The sequence below is a fragment of the Populus alba genome, chromosome 11 (genome assembly GCF_005239225.2).
Source record: "Populus alba chromosome 11, ASM523922v2, whole genome shotgun sequence".
NCBI lineage: Eukaryota > Viridiplantae > Streptophyta > Magnoliopsida > Malpighiales > Salicaceae > Populus > Populus alba.
The window spans coordinates 20,952,102-20,973,380 of NC_133294.1; the positions used below are offsets into that span (position 1 = coordinate 20,952,102).

Below are 21,279 nucleotides of genomic sequence, written 5' to 3' on the forward strand. Positions count from 1 at the left end.
AGCGTTCATCAGAGACCTAAGGATTCAAGCCTGCCCTTTAAAAGCTCAGCTTTCTCTTTTGCAAAAAGAGAGCAAATTTAGCTTAAATGCAAAAGACAAAGCACCCATCATAAATTGGTAAAAAAATACACATCCAACCCCAAGAAAATGGAAAAACTAATCCAATAGAACAAGCTTATTTAGCTGCTAGTTAGTTAGAACAAGCAGCTCCTAAATCTCGAGCACAAAACCTTGTTTCAAGTTAACAAACAATGGAATTGAAAGCTTGTAACTCAAAACAAAAGTGATCGAGTAAATTCCATGTAAATTCATAGTTAGATCGTACTAAATCTTACTTTTTTGGGTTTTTTTTTAAAATAAATGTATGGACTCGTAAAAAATAATAAAAATTATTTTAATTATGTTTTTTTTTTTTTTAAAGTAGTTCAAAGAAGTAATTACTAGGTATTTTTATATTATGAACATTATTTAAAGATTTAGACTAATATGATTGGCTAATCTGGAATTTGGTTAATTTAAAACCTAGAATATTCCTTAATAAAAAAAAAACTTGGTTAAACTAATTAAAAACTCGAATTGATGTAGTAATATAAATAAAACTTAATTATTAATTCGTTGATTTAAAAAAAAAAAATATGATTTTAGTTTTTTTAAAATTTTTATTTTTAAATCCACCTAAATTCATCTTTACAGTCCGTAAGCCGGTCAATCATGAACTCAAAGGTACAACGCCAACCTGAAAAGAAAGGCAACATCCTCTATCCAGGAGGACCCCTCATTACCCCCAGAAATTTACCTGCCCACAAACCCAAGTCCCTTCCTCTTCGATTCAAACCTTGACACGCACCAACAAAACATGTCCTTCCCTAGGATTCCTCTGTCTAGGGTTCCTTCATATCTTCACAACAGCAACAACTGCTTTCACCTTCTCCACCCGCCCTTTATCCCGGTATCCAAAACCCCATCATTACCCACTTACCAAACTGCCCGTACATACACTGATTTCAATTCCCAAACACAAGCACAACCCCCTCTTTCACTTCCCTCTTTAATACCTTCTCCTCCTGTTAATAATCCCAATGCCACTCATAGATGGAAGCCTATGTGCTTATATCACACACATGGCAAGTGTACTAAGGTAAAGTTTCAAACTTTTCAACTTTTTATTAGCAATTATTACTTTTGCTGGTTTCCAGTGTTAATTCTGCTGAGAATTAGCTAAACTTAGATAAATAAGTGCAAACTTTTGTGGGTTTCTATTGTTAATTTTGTTAAACTTGTGAAAGGTTTGGACTTTTGAACTGTGATTGGTAATGGGATTTTTGTGGTTTTTATTCAGATTGATGACCCTGTTCATGTAGAGAGGTTTAATCATGATTGCTCAAGGGATTTTCAAGTGAGTGCTGCTGATTTTGAACGAAAAAGGCCTCAAGATTTTGACTTTTTCTTGGTGTTTGATTTGGAAGGGAAAGTTGAGATTCTTGAGTTTCCTGTACTGATAATCGATGCAAAAAATATGGGTGTTGTCGATTTGTTTCACAGGTTAACACTCTTTTCTTTTTAAGGCAACGTCTAATGGTTTCTTTCTTTACTGTCTAAGTTAAATTGAAGAGTTTAGATATATATGAATGGAGTTTCTCTAATACTGTAAATTATTGCACCGTAAATGTTACATTGTTAATGGTGTTTGTTTGGGAACAATCGTAAATAAATTGGTAGCATGATCTGCGAGTTTGCATTGTTTTGTATTCTCAAAATTTCTTTTATACTTTACAGGTTTGTAAGGCCTACAGCAATGAGTGAGGAAAGAGTAAATGAATATATTTACAACAAATATGGAAAGTTTGGAGTTGATCGGTATGATGCCCTTTCTGCTTTTCATGTCTTTATGATTAGCAGAGCCATTTTTAGCGTAGGAAGCAAAATTCTGATGGTCACAAAAGCGTGTAGATGATTTTGTGTAGTTCCTCCTCAGCTCTTACCTGCGCATACTATTTTGATGATTAACAACTGCAAACTGATTATTTTATATTTATTGGCTCTCAATATATCTAAGATTAGTGATATCAGTGATGGTGCTGATGGATACTAAATGGGCCGTGAAACCAGCGATTTTCTGTAGTTAGTTTATGCATGATTGATGCTGATGACTGGTTGTAGCTGTCTCAAGAACATAACATGTTTTGTTTTGGCAAATCAGTAGTATGTAAGCTCCTTTGAGTTATATCAGCCCTGTTAGCTGCTTTACTAATAGTTTAGTAAATACAGTTTCTATTGTCAATAGAAAGACTTAAGTCAAAGCATACAGCTATTACAGCTGTATGCTTGAATAGGAAATAGGAAAGCATACAGCTGTTACAGCTGTATGCTTGAATAGGAATATAAATGATTGAATAGGAAATAGGAAAGTCATAGCTGTTACAGCTGTATGCTGGAATAAGAATATAAATGATTGATAGGAAAGAGGAAACTTATTTAAATTCCTAGATTCCCTCTTTGTAATGGCCATGTACAACACAACTTTTCCTATATAATGAAAGCCTAGTCAAAAGGTGAAGGCAATTAAAACCATTCTGTTATGGTATCAGAGCTTGGTGTTTTCTCACAGAATTCTTAAGATTTTTTGTTCTTTCTTAGTCATAGCTTTATGGAGAAGTCAGATAATGTTTGTGTCAGATTTACTGGCAAAAATTATGCTGCCTGGACATTCCAGTTAGAGATTTTTCTCAAGGGAAAGGAGTTATGGGGCCATATAGATGGCAGTGACAAAGACATGGTTGCTGAAGGATCTGTGGTTGCTAAGGCAGCATGGGCTGCCAAAGATGCACAAATAATGTCCTGGATTCTCAGTTCTATGGAGCCACATCTGATCCTTTCTTTGCGTCCTTATAGATCTGCAAAGGCTATGTGGGACCATCTCACTCAAGTTTATAACCAAGACAACAATGCTAGGCGTTTTCAGCTTGAGTTGACTATTGCCAACTATTCCCAAGGAGATCTTTCTATTCAAGATTACTATTGTGGTTTTCTGGCTTTATGGAGTGATTATTCTGATCTTGTTACAGCCAAGGTTTCTGCAGAAGGTGTGCTGGCAGTGCAACAAGTCCATAAAATCAGCCAACGAGACCAATTTCTGATGAAATTGCGACCAGAATATGAACCCGTTCGTGCCTCTCTAGTCAATCGCGATCCTGTTCCATCCTTGGATGCTTGCTTTGGAGAACTATTGCGTGAAGAGCAACGTCTCCATACTCAAACCATTATGGAGCAAGCAAGAGTTGCCTCTGCCAGTGTCTCAGTTGCTTATGTTGCTTCTGCTTACAGCAAGGGGAAGAGTCGCGATATGAGCAAGACACAATGCTATAGTTGTAAGAAGTATGGACACATTGCTCCCCATTGTCCTCATAAAATTTGCAACTACTGCAAGCAGCTGGGCCACATCATTAAGGAGTGTCCTATTCGTCCTCCTCCACGCCCCAACAAAGCTTATCACGCTGCTGTTACTGCTGCTGGTTCCTCTTTTTCACAGACTCAGCCTCCAGCAAATTTACTCACCCGAGAGATGGTGCAAGAAATGATTGTGAGTGCTTTCTCCACACTTGGCCTTCAAGGTACTGGTTCTTCAGCCCTTACTTGGATCTTAGACTCAGGTGCTTCCAATCATATGAAAAACTCTTTGCATGGGTTAAGTAATATCCGCAAATATTGTGGATCCTCACATATTCAAACAGCCAATGGTAGTACTCTTCCCATCATCGCTGTTGGTGATGTACCTCCCTTTTTAAAGGATGTTTATGTCTCACCCAAGCTTGCTATAAACTTAGCTTCTGTAGGTCAACTTGTGGACAATAACTGTGATGTAAACTTCTCTAATCGTGGCTGTATTGTACAGGATCAGATGTCAGGACAGCTGATAGCGAAGGGGCCTAAGCACGGACGTTTATTTTCTCTCCAACTTCCTATTCCACGCACTTTGCTTCCTTCCTCTGTTTTAGCTTTCTTTTGTACTGCACCTAAAGTGTCCAATGAAGTTTGGCATAAACGTCTAGGTCATCCAAATCCTAGAATCCTCTCTCATTTGTTGAAATCTGGGTTAATAAGTAATAAAGAACATTCAGCTTCAACTGTGTTCCTTGATTGTGCTACTTGTAAACTTGGCAAAAGTAAAATTTTACCCTTTCCTTCTGCTGGCAGTAGAGCCACAAACCCTTTTGAGATAATTCATAGTGATGTCTGGGGGATTAGTCCTGTCATTTCTCATGCAAATTACAGATATTTTGTCACTTTTATTGATGACTACAGCCGCTATACATGGGTTTATTTCTTGCGGAACAAATCAGAAGTTTTCTCTATGTTCAAACTATTCTTGGCATTGGTTAACACTCAATTTTCTGCCACTGTTAAGACACTTAGATCAGATTCGGGAGGGAATATATGTCTCATGCTTTCCAATCATTCTTGCAATCTAATGGTATCGTTTCTCAACGATCATGTTCCTATACTCCTCAACAAAATGGAGTAGCAGAACGCAAGAATCGCCATCTTTTGGATATGGTTCGTACCTTGCTCATTGAATCTTTTGTTCCTCCAAAGTTTTGGGTAGAAGCACTCATTACAGCAACTTATCTAATCAATAGACTTCCTTCACAAGTCTTAGGTCTAGAGTCTCCATATTTTCGGCTTCATCATTGCCATCCTATATACAACAATCTTCACACCTTTGGGTGTGTATGCTTCATGCATCTTCCTCCACCTCATAGAAATAAACTTTCTGCTCAATCAATTAGGTGTGCCTTTCTTGGATATAGTATTACTCAAAAGGGTTATCTATGTTTTGATCCACACACTAATCACGTTCATGTTTCCAGAAATGTTATTTTCTTTGAAAATCAATGTTTCTTTCCTTTGTCTTCATCCTCAGCCACTTCTCTTGCCTCTTTACCCTCTTTTGATGACTCTTCTCCTTTGCAAAGTGTTCCAGTTGACAGGTTCCAGCCACATTTGGTGTACAAAAGAAGACTTCCTGTGCTGCCCCCTTCAGCTTCTGTCTTGTCATCTGCTCCTCCTTTACAGCCTTCTGTGGCTTCTGAGGTACCTGTTTTGGCTCCTTTACGCCGCTCCTCTAGAATATCTGTACCACCTGCTAAGTATGGATTTACCTCATCTGTGGCACATCATTCTACTGCTGCTCTCTCTGTCACTTTATCCTCTATTTCTATCCCTACTGGTTATTCACAGGCAGCTACAGAACCATGCTGGCAGCAGGCTATGCAGGAAGAGTTAAATGCTCTAGAAGCTAATCAGACTTGGGATATTGTTGATTGTCCTTCTGGTGTGACTCCTCTTGGGTGTCGATGGGTCTATTCTATTAAAATCAAGGCTGATGGCAGCTTGGACAGATATAAAGCACGATTAGTGGCTCTTGGAAACCATCAAAAATATGGAGAACATTATGAGGAGACTTTTGCTCCAGTGGCTAAAATGGGTACTATTCGAACAATTTTGGCCATCGCAGCATCCCAACATTGGTGTTTGCACCAATTGGATGTGAAGAATGCCTTTCTTCATGGTGATCTCACTGAAGATATATATATGCGACCACCAGCTGGCTTATTTTCCACTCCTACCTCTGCTGTGTGTAAGTTACGCCGCTCCTTGTATGGTCTCAAACAGGCTCCTCGTGCTTGGTATGAGAGATTTACTTCTGTCCTTCTTCAATTTGATTTCCTTAAAAGTAAATATGATGCCTCTTTGTTTCTCCGTAAGACTGCAAATGGAGTTGTGTTTCTATTGGTGTATGTTGATGATATAGTCATAACCGGTACTGATTTCGCTCTGATTAATCAACTCAAGCAGCATCTGCAGAAATCCTTTCACATGAAGGATCTAGGTCCTCTCACATATTTTCTTGGTCTAGAGATTCATGCTGGTTCCCATGGCATTTTTTTATCCCAACACAAGTATGCCATGGACTTGGTGGCAGCTGCTGGTCTCCAGCATTTGCCACCCCTTGATACTCCAATGGAAATTAATCTCAAGCTACGCAAAGATGAGGGTGATTTATTATCAGACCCAGCTGCATATCGTACACTCGTGGGCAGCTTACTACTATATCTTACACACACTAGACCTGATATTTCTTTTGCCGTACAGCAGGTTAGTCAGTTTATGGCTTCTCCAAGGCATCTCCATATGGCTGCTGTTCGCCGCATCATTCGTTATATTCATGGCACAATTCGACGTGGCCTTTGCTATCCTGCTGGTACTTCCCTTGATCTTATTGCTTATAGTGATGCTGATTATGCCGGGTGTTCCGACACTCGCCGTTCCATTACTGGTTGGTGTATGTTTCTTGGTCCTGCACTTATTTCCTGGAAGAGCAAGAAACAAGATCGTGTTTCCAAGTCTTCTACTGAGTCTGAATACCGGGCTATGTCCCAAGCTTGTTCCGAAATCATCTGGCTCCACGGGCTCCTTGCTGAGCTGGGTTTTCAGCAGCGCACTCCTACTCCTCTTTTTGCTGATAATACCAGTGCTATTCATCTTACCGCCAATCCTATCTTCCATGAGCGCACAAAGCATATTGAGGTGGATTGCCACTTCATTCGGGACGCATATGCGACAAAGACTATCTCATTTCCACATGTGTCCAGCAATCTTCAGGTGGCTGATGTTTTTACCAAGACTCTCACCCGCCACCGTCATCATTTTCTTGCTACCAAATTGCTGCTTATGGACCAGCCCGCATCAATTTGAGGGGGGATGTCAATAGAAAGACTTAAGTCAAAGCATACAGCTATTACAGCTGTATGCTTGAATAGGAAATAGGAAAGCATACAGCTGTTACAGCTGTATGCTTGAATAGGAATATAAATGATTGAATAGGAAATAGGAAAGTCATAGCTGTTACAGCTGTATGCTGGAATAAGAATATAAATGATTGATAGGAAAGAGGAAACTTATTTAAATTCCTAGATTCCCTCTTTGTAATGGCCATGTACAACACAACTTTTCCTATATAATGAAAGCCTAGTCAAAAGGTGAAGGCAATTAAAACCATTCTGTTATCTATGATGCTATTAGCAACGTTAGCATCTCCTCTTGATCTCCATGCTTCGACCACCATTGGCAAATCTACTAATATTTTTCCTTTTCTGTTAATTACATCTCCATTAACTTAAATTTTCCTATTGTATTATAAGTTATTCTACATGGAATGAGTTTGGAATAGCAATGATTCATCTTGAACATAGTCTTAGTTTTCTATGTGTCCGGTGGAAAATTGATCCGTCTTACAATGGTTACTTGCATTTGCAGTGTGTGGCATGATACAGCCCTCCCATTTAATGAAGTTCTTCAACAATTTGAATCATGGTTGACGCAACATAATTTGTGGGAAAAGACTCGCGGTGGGCGCCTTAATCAAGCAGCTTTTGTAACTTGGTGAGTCTATCTTTAAACCAATTGCATTCTTCTAAGTAGACATATTGTGAAGGGGGCAAAGCGCACCCTCAAAATAATAAAATAGGCTTCTTGCTTCTGGTTTGTGAAATAATATCCACTTGGTGACATGTCTTTGTTCTGATCTGGTATCAGTGGAAATTGGGATGTGAAAACACAGGTCCCTCATCAATGCTCCGTGTCCAAGTTGAAGCTCCCCCCATACTTTATGGAGTGGATCAACCTGAAAGATGTCTATCAAAATTTTTATAATCCAAGAAATGAGGTATGCAAACTGATTTTTTGACTCTTAAGGTTTCATAACACATCATTCATAATTCTAGACACGAAAATTAAGATCATGTCTGAAGAAAGGATTTTTATGTATTTACATTAGGTTTAATGCTGCTGACATCCAATACAAACCAAGCCAAAAGTTTAGAGCATAGATCTGAATTTGCTTTCATTTTGCGAACCCTCTTAATGATTTTTCCGATTAGCACTTGCCATTCTGAATTTGCTATTTATGCTATCAACTATAAATTAATCATAGTTTCGATTAGTGTTGGGTACAAGTGACCCCCTTCATGATTATTACTGGTTGATGGCAATTATTCTTTCTTTCCTTATGTTTAACCTTCATTACTGATGACAGGCCAGAGGAATGAGGACAATGATGTCGCAGCTTAAAATACCAATGGTGGGAAGTCACCATCTTGGTCTTGATGATACAAAGAATATAGCAAGAGTCTTGTTACGGATGCTAGCTGATGGTGCAGTATTGCCGATTACCGCCCGGAGGAAGCCGGAGTCGGAGTCACCAGGAAGTGTTAATTTTCTGTACAAGAATCGCATATAATGTTATTGGTTCTAGCTCTGCAACTGTTTTTGGAAACCTTTCTTTGTTCATCATGAAGTTGTAAGAGCTGAGTATTCCTTCAAAACTTAGGAGAGCAAAAAGATGAGCACTAGAAAGAGAACAATGCACAGGCCAACAACAAATCATTTACACACGCTCGCTAAACATTCCTACATTTTTACTAAATTTATTTTTATTAGTTGATGTACTAAACACAAGACCTTTGTTTCATGCCAACTTCTAAATTGAATTTACATGGGGAAAAAAATTATAAAAAATCTTGAATTCAAATTTTGGAAAAGGGCATGAGAAAAAAAAAAATATCATGTATTTTATGTAGGATATATTATTAAAAATATCTTGATACTTTACAGTTAAATTATTAAAAATATCATGTGGTTAGATTTGGAGATTCTTTATTGATTGCAATTGAATCTAAAATTAAAACTTGATTATTGGTGTAACTTAAACATCCCTAAAACTAAACTAAAATTGTTATTATAACCAAGAAAAAACTAAATGTGTGTTTGATATTGTGGTAGTTTTTATGGTTATTATATAATTATAATTTAGAAAAGTAGATTTTAAAAAATTTACAAATTATGACTTTGTTGTTTTTAATATTTCTGGGATTTATGCCAAACTTAATATATTTTGATTATCTAAATACTTTTAAAAATATAATTGGAATAAACATAGTTTTAAGCAAGGTTATTAATTTTGTTTTATTCCATTTAAAATGATTGATATATCTTGGTTCAATTTTTAAAAAAAAAACAGAATAAACTAGAATAAATTTTATTTCGCTCTAAATCTCGACTCATTCCAAAATTCCAACTAAAACATTCTAGTTCTGTTCCTACTGAAACGTTTTCAGCCAAATAGTTTTTTTTTTTTTTGCTTTTTTTTAATTTTATTATTTAACACTTGGTTTATTAAATATTGTACTTCATAATTCATTGTGTTTTGTTTTGGTTTTTTTTTTTTTTTTTTTTTGTGGTTATCTCAATTTCACAACCCTTGTCATGTATTTGACAAGTTAATTCAATTGACTCGATTTTTCTATTTATTTTTTAATTGATTTATTTTTTTCAATTTCATTGTTCAATTTTTTTAACATTTGGTTGATTATGAATTAAGTTTTGTTATTTGTTTGAGTTTTTTAAATTAACTTATTTTAATTTTATGACCATGATTAAGTGTTTTGCAAATTAACCAGAATAGAATTAAATTATTTTATAATTACATGATTTGGATCAATCTAATATATTGTTGTGTCAATATTTATTTTAAAAAAATATCTTTAATTTTTAGTAAAATTATATTTTTACCTATCATCCAAGTTATTTTTTGACTTTTCAAGTCGGTCGGTCATGTTAGTTTAACTTGCTCATTTTTATTATTATTTATAATTTAAATTATATAATTTAAAATTAATTTATTTTTAAATTTAAATTATATTTATTGAGTATACATGTATAATAACATAATCCCAAAACAGCACCTAAATACTTTAAAATCAAAATATAATTTTCTATTAAAAAAACAATGCATCAATCGAAAAAAATTGAGAACCTTGATTTCAACTGCACATCACTGTATTAACGGAAAAAAAACCTTGGGACTTGATTTTTTTTTTTTTTTTTCCTATTGATGGAGAAATCAATAATTGGCGGCAATTCTTGCATGGAAAAAGAAAATTGAAGAAAAAAGGGAGCAAAATTATACTTAAGCACAACAGTATTCATTCTCTTCTTGGCGCGTGCCGCACTCTCCGAAAGAATACCAGCATCAATGGACAACCCCTCTCACGCGTTGACTACACGTCAGTTCAGTCGCGTGGTACAAGGCTCAAAAAACCAGTTCAAAACCTCTCCTTTACAAGCCCTAAACTCTGCCTTATAAACACAAAAATCAAACAGAGCCCCAAATTTCTCCAGAACCCCAAAGTCGGATCGGTCCAACTCAGTGAGTCGCTTCTCATATTCAAAACTTTCTGCCTCAAATCCCTCCAAAATCAAAATCCATTTCCAAAACAACACGATGAACCCTTTTTTCTCTTAAAAGTCCATATATACATATATGCACACGCCTATTCAGTCATATTTATATATAATATTGTTTTATATATTATGCAATTGAAATCGGGTTCGGGTTTGGGTTCGAGTTCTTCGCCTACGGGCGCTAGGCTTCGAAAGAAGCACAAGAGACTCGATGCGATATGTGAAACCGTGTATAATCAGAACCATAGCGAGTCCCTCAATGAGGAAAAATCCGGGTCGGGTCAGGCTGCTGACTTGGAGCTTCGACGGAGTTCACGGGTCAGGCGGGCACCTGAGCTGCTTGATGTGTCACCGCCACCGGCTAAGAAACGGAAGAAGATGAATAAGAAAGTGAATTTGGGTGTTAGTAAAGGTTATAGGAGTGGTAATAGTAGTTATAAGATCGGCAATAGTAGTTTAAGGAGTGGTAATAGTAGTTATAAGATCGGAAATAGTAGTTTAAGGAGTGGCAATAGTAGTTCGAAGAGGGTTATAGAGGAGGAGGAGGATAGTGAAGGAGAAGAGGATTTGGATGATACGCCGGGGAGTTGGAGGTCGAGGTTGAGGACAAGAGGGAGGAATGCTGGGAAGGGAGGGAGCAGTGGGGAGAGTAGGAGGAGGAAGCTTTTTGATGACATGGAGGCGGGGGAGAGTGAATTGGGTGAGGGAGAGGGGGGTTTTGATGGTGGCAAGTTTGTTATGGGTTCGAAGAGGGTGGGGAGAGTTAAGGCATTGAGTGGGCTGGAGAGTGAGGAGAAAGAGGGTGGGAATGGGCACGATAGTGAAAATGTGAGTGAGAACGATGAGGATGAGGAGGGTGAGGAAGATGATGAGATGGAGGTCGTGAGGAGTGATGATAGTGATGAGAGTGTGCTGGATTTGGGTGGTGAAATTGATGGTGGAAATGAGGAGGAAATAGGGGATGACGATGGTGTGCAGGTAAAGGGAGAGGAGGAGAAAGAGATATTGGATGGTTTGGAATTGGAGAGGAAGGATGATGGAAATGAGAACGTGGAAAATGTAGAGGATGATGAGAAAATGGAGGAGTTGGTGAGGATGGATGCGGAAAATGAGAGGGATGTTGATGAGGTTAATGGGGCTTTGGTGAATGAATTGGAGGATGGACAATGTGGTGCTGGCGAGATTAAAAAGGATGATGTGGAAAATGTAGATTTGACAAAAGGGGTGGAGGACAGAGGGTGCTGTGATAAAAATGAAAAAGATGTTGTTGAAGAGTATGTAGATTTGACAAAGCAGGTGGAGAACAAAGGTGGACTGGATGAGCTAGAGGGTGAGAAAGAGGTGAAGGTGGACAAAATGAAGCGTGATTCAACCAGCAGTCTTGGCAGATCAAAGATTAAACAGGGTAGATGCTGTGGTTTGTGTGGGTGTGGAAATGATGGTAAACCACCTAAAAGGTTGGTGCAAGATGGCGGTGAGAGTGAAAATGAGGCATATAGTGGTTCATCATCTTCAGAGGACGTAAAATATGATGTATGGGATGGGTTTGGTGATGAACCAGGGTGGCTTGGTCGTCTCTTGGGTCCTATAAATGATCGTTATGGTATTGCTGGAATCTGGGTTCATCAAAACTGTGCTGTATGGAGTCCAGAGGTGCAGTCTCTTATAACCAGTTTTATTTATTTTTGCTATACTTTGTGAATTTTCCATGATTGTAAATGTCAGTTGCTAGAGACATTAGTTCTTTGAATATCACTTTCTGTTGTTTATTATTCCCTTCATTTAGGTTTTAATAAATACCCTTTCACTCAAGATATGTTATGTCTTTGAGGATTGCTATAAGTGCGTCGTAGTGTGATCAGTTGTCCTAGGTTGTCAATACACGATCAAAAAAAAAAAAAAACAAAAAAAAAGAAAAAGAAAAAAAAACAGAGAGGGGCTGTGGACACGTTACTCAGATGAGATGCTATTATTGTATTGGCAGCAACTTTAATGGTCATGAGTGCTCCTTGATCACAATGATGGTTCCCTTTGCATGATGTAAACTGATGTTGTCTGTTCAAAGTGTTAGGGCTCAACAATAGACCACAGTTAGTCTTGCATATTATAGGAAGTAAACAATGGAATATATATTTTGGAAGTAAGCTACAACCTTTACTTTTTAATTTTTCATGGACATTCATTTTATGTAAGTGTATTGAATGGGTTCTTCTATCTTGTTTTATGAGGTAGTAGATTTGCTGCAAGAACTGGGAGCTTTTAAACATTAATTTGTGCTTCCATCTGACTATTATGTTGCAGTAAATCTCCATACCCTGTGATCTGTGTTTGCAGGTTTATTTTGCTGGCTTGGGTTGCTTGAAAAATGTTAGGGCTGCACTTTGCAGAGGCAAAGCATTAAAATGCAGCCGCTGTGGAAGGCCAGGGGCAACTATTGGATGTCGTGTTGATCGGTGTCCGAAAACTTACCACTTGGTTGGTTATTTTATTTGCTGTGCAAAACATTCTTCTGTATTGGTTTTTATTCCGATTTTATTTTTTTCTTGCTTATATTATTTTATTTTTCCAGCCTTGTGCACGAGCCACTGGCTGCATTTTTGACCATCGAAAATTTCTTATAGCATGCACATATCATCGACATCTCTTCCAACCTTATGGTAATCAACATGCAATGTGGATAAAGAAATTGAAAGCTAAGAAAATGAAGTTACAATTCAGAAAGGTTTCAAATGATGCTTGGCGAAAGGATGTTGAAGCGGAAGAAAAATGGTTGGAGAACTGTGGCGAGGATGAAGAGTTTTTAAAACGTGAAAGCAAGAGGCTTCATCGGGATTTGTTGAGAATTGCTCCTGTGTACATTGGAGGCTCAGACACTGATGGTGGAAAACTATTTGAGGGCTGGGAGTCTGTTGCAGGGCTTCAGAATGTCATCCAATGCATGAAGGAAGTGGTAATTTTGCCTCTATTATATCCCGAGTTCTTCAGTAATTTAGGGATTACACCTCCTAGAGGTGTTCTTTTGCATGGGTACCCTGGAACAGGTAAAACTCTTGTAGTGCGGGCATTAATTGGTTCATGTGCTCGTGGTGATAAACGAATAGCATATTTTGCTCGCAAAGGTGCAGACTGCCTAGGAAAGTATGTTGGGGATGCTGAGCGCCAACTGAGGCTCCTGTTTCAGGTTGCTGAAAGATGTCAACCTTCAATTATATTCTTTGATGAGATAGATGGATTAGCACCTTGTCGTTCAAGGCAGCAAGATCAGACTCACAGCTCAGTTGTATCCACACTTCTTGCTCTTATGGATGGTTTAAAATCCCGGGGTTCAGTAATAGTGATTGGTGCAACCAACCGTCCTGAGGCTGTTGATCCAGCATTACGCAGGCCTGGGAGATTTGATAGGGAGATTTACTTTCCATTGCCATCAGTTGGGGACAGGGCTGCTATTCTCTCCCTCCACACACGAAGTTGGCCTAAACCTGTTACTGGGTCTTTGCTGAAGTGGATTGCAAGACAAACTGTAGGTTTTGCTGGTGCTGATCTGCAGGCTCTTTGTACTCAAGCTGCCATTATTGCTTTGAAGAGGAATTTCCCTTTGCACAAAATGCTAGCTGCTGCAGGCGATAGATCTCCTGGTGCTAAACGCATTCCTCTTCCAGCTTTTACAGTGGAAGAGAGGGACTGGTTGGAGGCTTTAGCTTGTTCCCCACCCCCTTGCTCTCGTAGAGAAGCAGGGATAGCTGCTTATGATTTGGTCTCCTCCCCTCTTCCCACTCACCTCATTCCATGTCTTTTGCAGCCATTATCCACCTTGTTTATTTCATTGTATCTGCATGAACACCTCTGGCTGCCTCCTACTCTTTTGAAAGCTGCAAAAATGTTTGAAACTCTGATTGTTTCTTCTTTAGAGAAGAATAATATACCTACTGATCGTTGGTGGTCTCACATTGACAGTTTCCTTAGAGAAGCAGATGTTGCCAAGGAGCTATGGAGGAAACTTTCATGTGTTGGCATATTAACTAGAGAGGTTATTTGTGCTGATACTGATGCCTTTGCAGATGAAACTGATGCTGAAAGTGTTCAGGCTGAACCTTCTGCAGTTCATAATAGGGGCATGCACACTAGTTTTCGAGAGGTTTCTTTTGCATCGAGCAAGAAATCTGGATTTCGAGTATTGATAGCTGGGAGTCCCAGATCTGGCCAGAAGCATCTTTCTTCTTGCTTTCTTCATTGTTTTGTCGGAAACGTTGAAATTCAGAAGGTTGATCTGGCTACTGTTTCACAAGAGGGGCATGGTGATATGGTGCAAGGAATAACAAGAATATTAAGTAAGCCTCTCTCGCACACTCTCTTTCTCTTTCTCTTTCTTCCATATTTTGTTGGCAAGATTCATGATTTCAGCTACACGAGATTCATGATCACAATGTTTGCATAGTAACCTTGTATTTTGTTTTCTACTCAATTCCTGGGATTGGAGTGCATTTTTTTTCATTGCTGTAGAGTTAGCTTGAGTATTTTAATTGACTGTTCCAGCAAACATCGCTCTTTGTTTTGTATTGCAAATTTATCATTCTAAGAGTATTTCAGTATTTCCTTTTTTGTGTTGCTCCAAAAAAACACTATTACCTTCTAGAAAATGGCCAAGATCTTCATCTATTTATTAATGTAGGTTAGTTTTCAAATGTACACATGTTTTGGCCTGTTATTGTGGACCTTAAATGAAGGTTAGTTTTCAAATGTACACAAGGTGAAGGATTTTTTCAACTCTTTGATCTGCTTTGCTGACTATATGATGTGGAATCCAGTAATGTATTTAAATGTCATATATAATATCATGTCCTTGTACTTGGGATTCCTGTCCTGGCCACAACAATTAATATTGGAATTAGATGCTGTTGAAGGATTTTAGTAGCTACTGAACTCTCTAATTTGGTCCCTTATCAATTTGACATATCTGTTTATTTTTAGTTTTTTTTTCCTTTTAAACTTTAACAGAACTTTTAACTGCTAGTCAAGCTGAGAACTGACTGTAAAACTTCTGGCTTTGGACATAAAACACTGGGTATCTAATCTAGCACCTGGATAGCACCACACAATTCCTTAAAGGTTTCAATAGTCTCTCAGTTGGTCTTATTGGAATAAAAAGCATATACATATTTTTTTGCTGTCATAGGCCATCTATCTATTTAGGAGTAGAACTCGCAAATTAAATTCATACTGATATATAAATGCTCACATAATGAGATTGATTGGTTTTCATAATTTGCCCTTGACTTCCTTTCTTTGGTAATTATGGAGGAGTGGGGAAGACACATGGGAACTCATTGGTAACTTGAAAAAACTACACTGGTCTTTAGAAGGACTGACGTACAATTTAGTTTGTAGTTTAGTACCTTCAGCATAAAATAATATTCTCCCTGTGATTAAGGATACACAGAGTTGGCTGTCTTTGTCAACTCTTCTTGACCTTTGTAGCTTAAGACACAAACTCAAAAATGCACTTGCATGAATTCTCACTCCTATCTATTTGCCCTGGCAGTGAAGTGTGCCAGTTTCCAATCATGCATGATATTCCTGCCAAGAATTGATTTGTGGGCTGTGGAGACATGTCATAAAGTTAATGACGACGGTGATGCATCTTCAATTAACCATCAAGTTTATGAGGAGAAAGAATCCTCTTTGACAAACAGTCAAGTTGTGGAAGAGGAAAATGAGTCACCCATCCATCAATGTATACCGGCTGAAATGACAGAACCTCAAGATGCTGCCCGAAGTATATCACCTGCCTGGAGCTCATTTGTTGAGCAGGTGGAATCGATATCCGTGTCTACTTCCTTGATGATTCTGGTATGAGTTTGATTTTTTTTGGATAATTGATATCTCATGTTAAAAGTATGTGACAAGATACACTTTCTACTTATCTAGCAATACTCTCACAATACGTAATTGAAATTTTCATATGAAATTAACTCTAGGGAATCTTGAAGGATATTATAGTACATGTTATTCTTCCTGTTTCAACAAATATAAATTTAATTAGGATTCTGCAAGTGCAACTGAATTAGTAATCAACTTATAGCATAATGTGTATACTGTATAATGAAAATGAGATACAAAAATGCTTTCTTGGCATAGAACCAATAACTTTGACTAAAGGTTTTCAAGTTGGGAATTGGTTGTCTACCCATGAAAACAATGTTCTTGTATGTTGAGTGAATTCTATTTATTACTAGTAGGCAACCTTTCGCATCTGCAGTGTCTTTTAACCTGTACTACATAAAAGTTTGCATGTGCATCAGTTTTTCCTGTGCAAGAATCTCTAAAACTATACCAAATTACTTCATATATTATCAAAACTAGTGTTTTTTTCTGATAGAGATTGATTAGTTTAGCTATTGATTAGAGAGTGCTGTTATGTGGCCATTCAGTCCATTTCCTTGCATGTTTGTGTGCTGCAGGCTACCTCAGAGCTTCCATCCTCAGAACTTCCCCAAAGAATAAGGCATTTCTTTGAAAACAATAGCTCGAATAGCAGGCATTCAACTCCATTGGAGCACACAGTACCCCGATTTCCTGTTTATATTGATGGGAATTTCAACCATGATACAGTGATCAGTCTTTCAGCAGAAGCATTATTGAGAGACATAATTCAACCATTTGTTCAGTTGATTCATCTTAAAGCTCACATCCCTACAAATATACCCAAACATCATAAAACTTGTGATTCCATTCTTGCTTGTTCAAATGCAGAATATGACAATCAAAATCTTTGTTCAGTTGTTAAAAATGAGGCTGGCACACAATGTCCTCATGGTCCTTTAAATGTTCCACCACCACCCAATAATAGAAGTTTGAAAGGAAAATCAAGCATGTTGTTGGCAATCTCTACATTTGGCTATCAAGTTCTGCGGTATCCTCATTTTGCTGAACTTTGTTGGGTCACATCTAAACTTAAAGAAGGTCCTTGTGCAGATGTTAGTGGTCCTTGGAAGGGATGGCCTTTCAATTCTTGCATTATTCGTCCCTGTAACTCATTAGATAAGGTGGCTGCTGCTTGTAGCTCTGGCAATATTAAAAGCAAAGAGAGATCAGGTTTAGTCAGAGGGTTACTTGCTGTTGGTTTATCAGCATACAAGGGTGAGTACAATTCACTTAGAGAGGTCTCCTTTGAGGTAAGGAAAGTTCTTGAGCTTCTAGTTGGACAAGTTAATGAAAAAATTCAGGCTGGGAAAGATAGATATCAATATGTTCGTCTTCTATCACAAGTGGCTTACCTGGAAGATGTGGTCAACAGCTGGGCATATGCACTGCAGAGGTACGGTGGACTGTTATCATTTGTTTGTTAATTCATCCATTTCACTAGTAGCTTGATCGCTCACAACCTTTTTTCTCATTTCAGTTTAGAGCCCGACACTCAAGTGAAAGTGGAAAATGCTAAACTGAAAACCATGGAATTCCCAGGTAATGATACCTGTGCAGATGATTCTGTTGAAAGACAGCACAAGGGAGACACTCCTGATAGAAACTTCCATGAAAGTGAAAGGCTGGAAGAAAGTCCCAAGGGGTTTTCGGATAAAAATCAGGAAGGAGGTGAATCAAATAATGTAGAAAATGGTTTCTGTGATCTTAACCTTGAGGACAGAGCTGTACTTTCAGAAGATGGATCAGAACAGCATACCATCCTCTTTGAAGGTGCCAAAACTGATAACCATCAAAATTCTCCTGCTGATAATCAGTTGGCTTGTAATATTGCAAATAAGCAGAATGGGACCTCTCACAGACAAAGTGAACCTGAAATTACTAAAAATCTTGCAGTTACTGATGGAAATTCAGAAACCTTGAAACATTCTAATGGATGTACACTCACAGAACCTGCCCCCTTTTCTGAGAATGGTCTCTGCAATTCAGGTGAATTGGGTGCCTTAAAGCTCTCTGACCCTGGGAGCTCCTGCAATCAGAGTAATGGATTGGCTGCAGAGGGAATGGTAACATTTGATGATACTGAACCTAACCATAGCGAGCATGCTGAAGACATTGACGTCTCTCTGGTTGAAACTAGCTGTCCTCCTAATTCTGGCATTGTGTGTTTGTATCGCTGCTGCTCTGTATGTCTTAATGCTGTACACGACATGATTCAGAAATTCCTTGCTTGCAAATTGGCATTAAACAAGAGCAATTTGACAGTAGAGGATGTTCACGATGCTGTTGCATCATTGTCAGTCGATCTTCTTTCAGTGATTAGAAAAATTGATGTTACTGAAGAAATCAGCAATTCATTCAAGGAAAGCTCTGATAGAAATCCTGAAAGATATGATGGCTTCTCAGAATTGCATAGCTGTCAATGTAAAAGTTCTGGAGATAGTTCAATTGTCCCAACAGAATGTGGTTGTCACTCTGTGTTCGAATCTGTAACTGTGAAAGCAAGTCATTCGCCAGGCTCCCAGTTTGGACTCGACCCAAAATTCATTTTCAGAGATGGCATTCTTGTCCTTGTAGATAGCACCGAGGATGTTTCTTTCCATTGTAAATATGAGACTTTGTGCCTTTGTTCTCTTGTAAAATCGGTAGCAATGATGAAGCAATCTTTTGGTTGATTTTGCACAGCTTGGAATTGCCTGGCAATGGCAACTCGGGTCCTTAACACAGTTTGTAGGTTTATATACTCTTCCTATATAGAATCAAAATTTTGTCAGTAAGTTGATGTTTACTTTGTTTACCATTGTCAGCAATTCAAAGAGCTTTATTTTCTAATTGTAGCTCCAACTCTTCGTGATTCTCAAGTCAAGTACTACCAAGATTACAGAATCTGACAATAACATCATGGATGGTCACCCCGTGGTTGAGTCTATTACCAGCTTGCTAGAAGATAGAAAGGGATAAAGTGATTGGGTAAGTTTAAGGTTTAAAATAATAAGAAGCCACCCTACAAAAAGAATGCTGGCAAGTTGTTACCGCGTTGTTGCAGATCATCCATTCATGTATGCTGTGACAATAATTTGTTACCATCATTGTCACCAAGCGTGTCGGTGGCTTCCTTGCAAAGCAGGGGACTGGAATTTTGGGTTTTGATTACCTGTCTTGGTGGTGGGGAATGTCAATGGAGCGACAAGAGAATGTTGCATGAAGGTAAGGCAATTTCCAGCAGGTAAAGTCTTGCCAGCAGTCCCTGACCCTCTTATTAATAATGTATCTGAGTTGTGGGATATTTTGAACCGCTTTTTGTCAACAAAGCACTGCCCAACTGTGTATGGATAGGAGGTGAAAAGAAGGGAAGGTTATTAAAGGCAAGTGCTTGAAGGAAATGGTAGGGCTTGAACCTCTTTGTTTGGATAGACAAGGAAATGGGAAGGGAATAGAAAGATTATTCCTTGAGGATGAAATATAATGTCCAATTATGCATCCATATTCCGTGTCTTCCACGGTATAACTCAGGAAAACCTTGCTCCTCAATCAACATTAAGCAAGAGCAGCAGCAGAGGGTGTTCATGATGTTGCAGTATCGTTGTTGATGGGTCTCAGTGCTCTCAGCAATCACAGAAGGTTGATATTAATTGCCAAGTAATCAGACAAATCATTTTTATGAAGCTTGACATGGGAATCCTGAAAAACTTTCAGACTGTCCGAAATTGTTCAGCTTTGATTCCAATAGTTAAATAGATTTGGTTCTGATTTCACTTGCTTACTTGGTATAAAGCCTGCTCTTCGGGCTTGCTTGATTTCAAAGCAAATTGAATTATGGTTACCAAGTCTGACATCAAAGGATCACCCTGTCGTGGAGTACCCTACCTCCAGCATGCTAAAATAGAAACAAAATATTTGATTAATTCCATGTTCTTACACAGTCAAATATAAAAACATTTTCCAATCTTGCTTTTGACCTAGCAGTTCAAAACAAAACATTATATAAAATTGCAGACAAAAGAGAAGTCTCACGTTTAAATCCTGCCATTTATACCTTGAGAACCAAAAACATCAAATGACCTATGGTGAAATGTAGCATTAGTCGATCGTCTTAGCTGAAGTTACTCAATTTGGCGAGTATTTGATTCACTCCTTTTGAGAGCTGTAGCAGGAAAATTATAGACTATCCAGTCGAACAACTTCTGATTCAGAAGAGGATGCTTGTTCATAGTATGTGCATCAACTCCATGCATTTTGGTACATCCAAGTTCCTCTAGCTCCCTTAAGTTTGTTGCAGCTCTTGAATACTTCAGCATCATGGTATTTTATGTTTACAGAAGAACCAAAGGCTTTGCCCAAGCAAGCAGCAAAAGAAAAATCACCTTCTCCTACCAGTAGTATTTTATGACAACAGCTATAATGCCTTATCCGTTTTTCTTCCTTGTTGTTATCATCTATGCTAAGCATTTTCATTTGGTTCTCTAAACTATCCATAATTTCTATTTGGCTCTCTCTTCTGTTGAAAATGGCCGGTTCTAGGTTGTAATGAAGGAAAAGAATTTTAGATGAGATGAACAGCTGACAGGAAGTCTACTCTTTAAAAAAAGACCAACGAGGGTGACTTTATGGTGGAAGAATACATCATTATGTTTCCATTTGTGAGAAATTATTTCATATGGCTTAGGCTCATTTAGACTAAACCAATCACGTTTCAGGAATCCAGTGCAGCAGCTAGCCCAGGAGTAAACTCCACCAATCAATCACATAGATTCAGTCACCATTCTGTACGAATTTATGAGATCAAACCAGCTGGAGATCATACTAATGAGAGGCTTTACTAAAAAAATTGTAGCTAGTCACCAGTGAAAAGAACAGGGGAAAAAAAAGAAGAAGCAGAAGTGTAGGGCATGGAAATAATAGTCTTTCATTTGTTATAATTTGCATAGACAAAAGGAAAGGTAAACAAGAGAAAAAAGCCATGTTCTACGGAGACATTCTTCGCTGTACGCTATGAAGTTGTAAGAATTCTGAGTGATAATATTTCTGAGTGATAATATTTCTTTGTAGTCCTTTTTC

The 21,279-nt window shown here is 38.0% G+C and overlaps 2 protein-coding genes across 4 annotated transcripts; both read left to right on the forward strand.

Moving 5' to 3' along the window:
* The first annotated feature begins 712 nt into the window (after positions 1 to 712).
* On the forward strand, positions 713 to 8,498 carry LOC118035702 (uncharacterized exonuclease domain-containing protein At3g15140). Of its 3 annotated transcripts, XM_035041318.2 has the most exons (6): positions 713 to 1,138; positions 1,340 to 1,542; positions 1,777 to 1,857; positions 7,318 to 7,443; positions 7,597 to 7,726; positions 8,096 to 8,498. In XM_035041318.2, the coding sequence occupies exons 1-6, from the start codon at positions 857 to 859 to the stop codon at positions 8,297 to 8,299; spliced, it is 1,026 nt and encodes a 341-aa protein (XP_034897209.1). In that variant the 5' UTR covers positions 713 to 856; the 3' UTR covers positions 8,300 to 8,498. The 3 variants fall into 3 exon arrangements, with proteins under 3 accessions (XP_034897209.1, XP_073268789.1, XP_073268790.1); XM_073412688.1 differs by lacking the exons at positions 1,340 to 1,542; positions 7,318 to 7,443; positions 7,597 to 7,726; positions 8,096 to 8,498 and adding an exon at positions 5,239 to 6,102 and having other exon boundaries at positions 1,000 to 1,138; positions 1,777 to 3,611; XM_073412689.1 differs by lacking the exons at positions 1,340 to 1,542; positions 7,318 to 7,443; positions 7,597 to 7,726; positions 8,096 to 8,498 and adding an exon at positions 3,893 to 4,124 and having other exon boundaries at positions 1,000 to 1,138; positions 1,777 to 3,611.
* Positions 8,499 to 10,205: 1,707 nt separating this feature from the next.
* On the forward strand, positions 10,206 to 19,053 carry LOC118035701 (uncharacterized). The gene is made up of 6 exons (XM_035041316.2): positions 10,206 to 11,955; positions 12,637 to 12,777; positions 12,872 to 14,630; positions 15,842 to 16,149; positions 16,761 to 17,617; positions 17,702 to 19,053. The coding sequence occupies exons 1-6, from the start codon at positions 10,432 to 10,434 to the stop codon at positions 18,894 to 18,896; spliced, it is 5,784 nt and encodes a 1,927-aa protein (XP_034897207.1). The 5' UTR covers positions 10,206 to 10,431; the 3' UTR covers positions 18,897 to 19,053.
* The last annotated feature ends 2,226 nt before the right edge of the window (positions 19,054 to 21,279 follow it).